The sequence below is a fragment of the Pyrgilauda ruficollis genome, unplaced genomic scaffold, assembly GCF_017590135.1.
Source record: "Pyrgilauda ruficollis isolate IOZ18807 unplaced genomic scaffold, ASM1759013v1 scaffold1067, whole genome shotgun sequence".
In the NCBI taxonomy this organism is placed as follows: Eukaryota; Metazoa; Chordata; class Aves; order Passeriformes; family Passeridae; genus Pyrgilauda; species Pyrgilauda ruficollis.
In genome coordinates, this window is record NW_024508844.1 from 7,299 (window position 1) to 8,080 (window position 782).

Here is a 782-nt window from a genome sequence, read left to right on the forward strand (position 1 = left end):
TTGGGGTCCTGGGGGGATGGGGGGCACAGATGGGGGAGGGGTCTCCATCCCTCGGGTTTTGGGGTCCGGGGGGGGTTACCTGGTCGGGGCTGAGGCCGGGGGGGGCCCAGGCGAACTCCTCGGCCGAGCACCCCGAGTCCTCGGAGCCAGGGGGCGGGTGGGACTCGGGGAGCAGCCGGGCCAGGACCCCCTGCAGCGCCGGGGGGACCCCGCCCCCCACGTGCTCCCCCCGCGGGCATTTGCAGTGCTGGCAGATCTTCCTGGGGGCGCCCCGAAATCCGGTCAGGGGACACCCCGAAATCAGTCAGGGGGCGCCCCAAAATCCAGGATTGGGGCACCCCGAAATCTGATCATGGGGCACCCCGAAATCCGGGCAGGGGGTGCCCCAAAATCTGATAACGGGGGCACCTGAAGATCCGGTCAGGGGAACCCCAAAATCTATAACAGGGCAGCCCAAAGTTTGGTAATGGGGCACCCCAAATTACGGTCATGGGGCACCTCAAAATCTGTAATGGAGCACCCCGAAATCCAGTCACGGGGCGCCCCAAAATCTGATAATGGGCACCCCAAAATCCATAACGGGGCACCCCAAAGTTTGGTGATGTGGCACCCCAACATCTGCTCATGGAGCACCTCGAAATTCAGTAATGGGGCACCCCAAAATCTGATAATGGGACGCCCCAAAATCTGCAATGGGACACCCCAAAATCCGGGAATGGGGGCGCCCCAAAATCCGGGAATGGGGCACCCCAAAATCCGGGAATGGGGGCGCCCCAAAATCC

The 782-nt window shown here is 63.2% G+C and overlaps 1 protein-coding gene across 1 annotated transcript in view; it reads right to left on the reverse strand.

The window, feature by feature from the left end:
- LOC121355820 (prickle planar cell polarity protein 3-like) overlaps nt 1-782 on the reverse strand; it is a gene marked incomplete at both ends in the record, with an annotated part of 9,343 nt that overhangs the window by 7,280 nt on the left and 1,281 nt on the right. Inside the window, 2 exon segments of the mRNA XM_041471565.1 lie at nt 80-260; nt 476-506. Of these exon segments, the coding sequence (XP_041327499.1) occupies nt 80-260; nt 476-506 (212 nt within the window).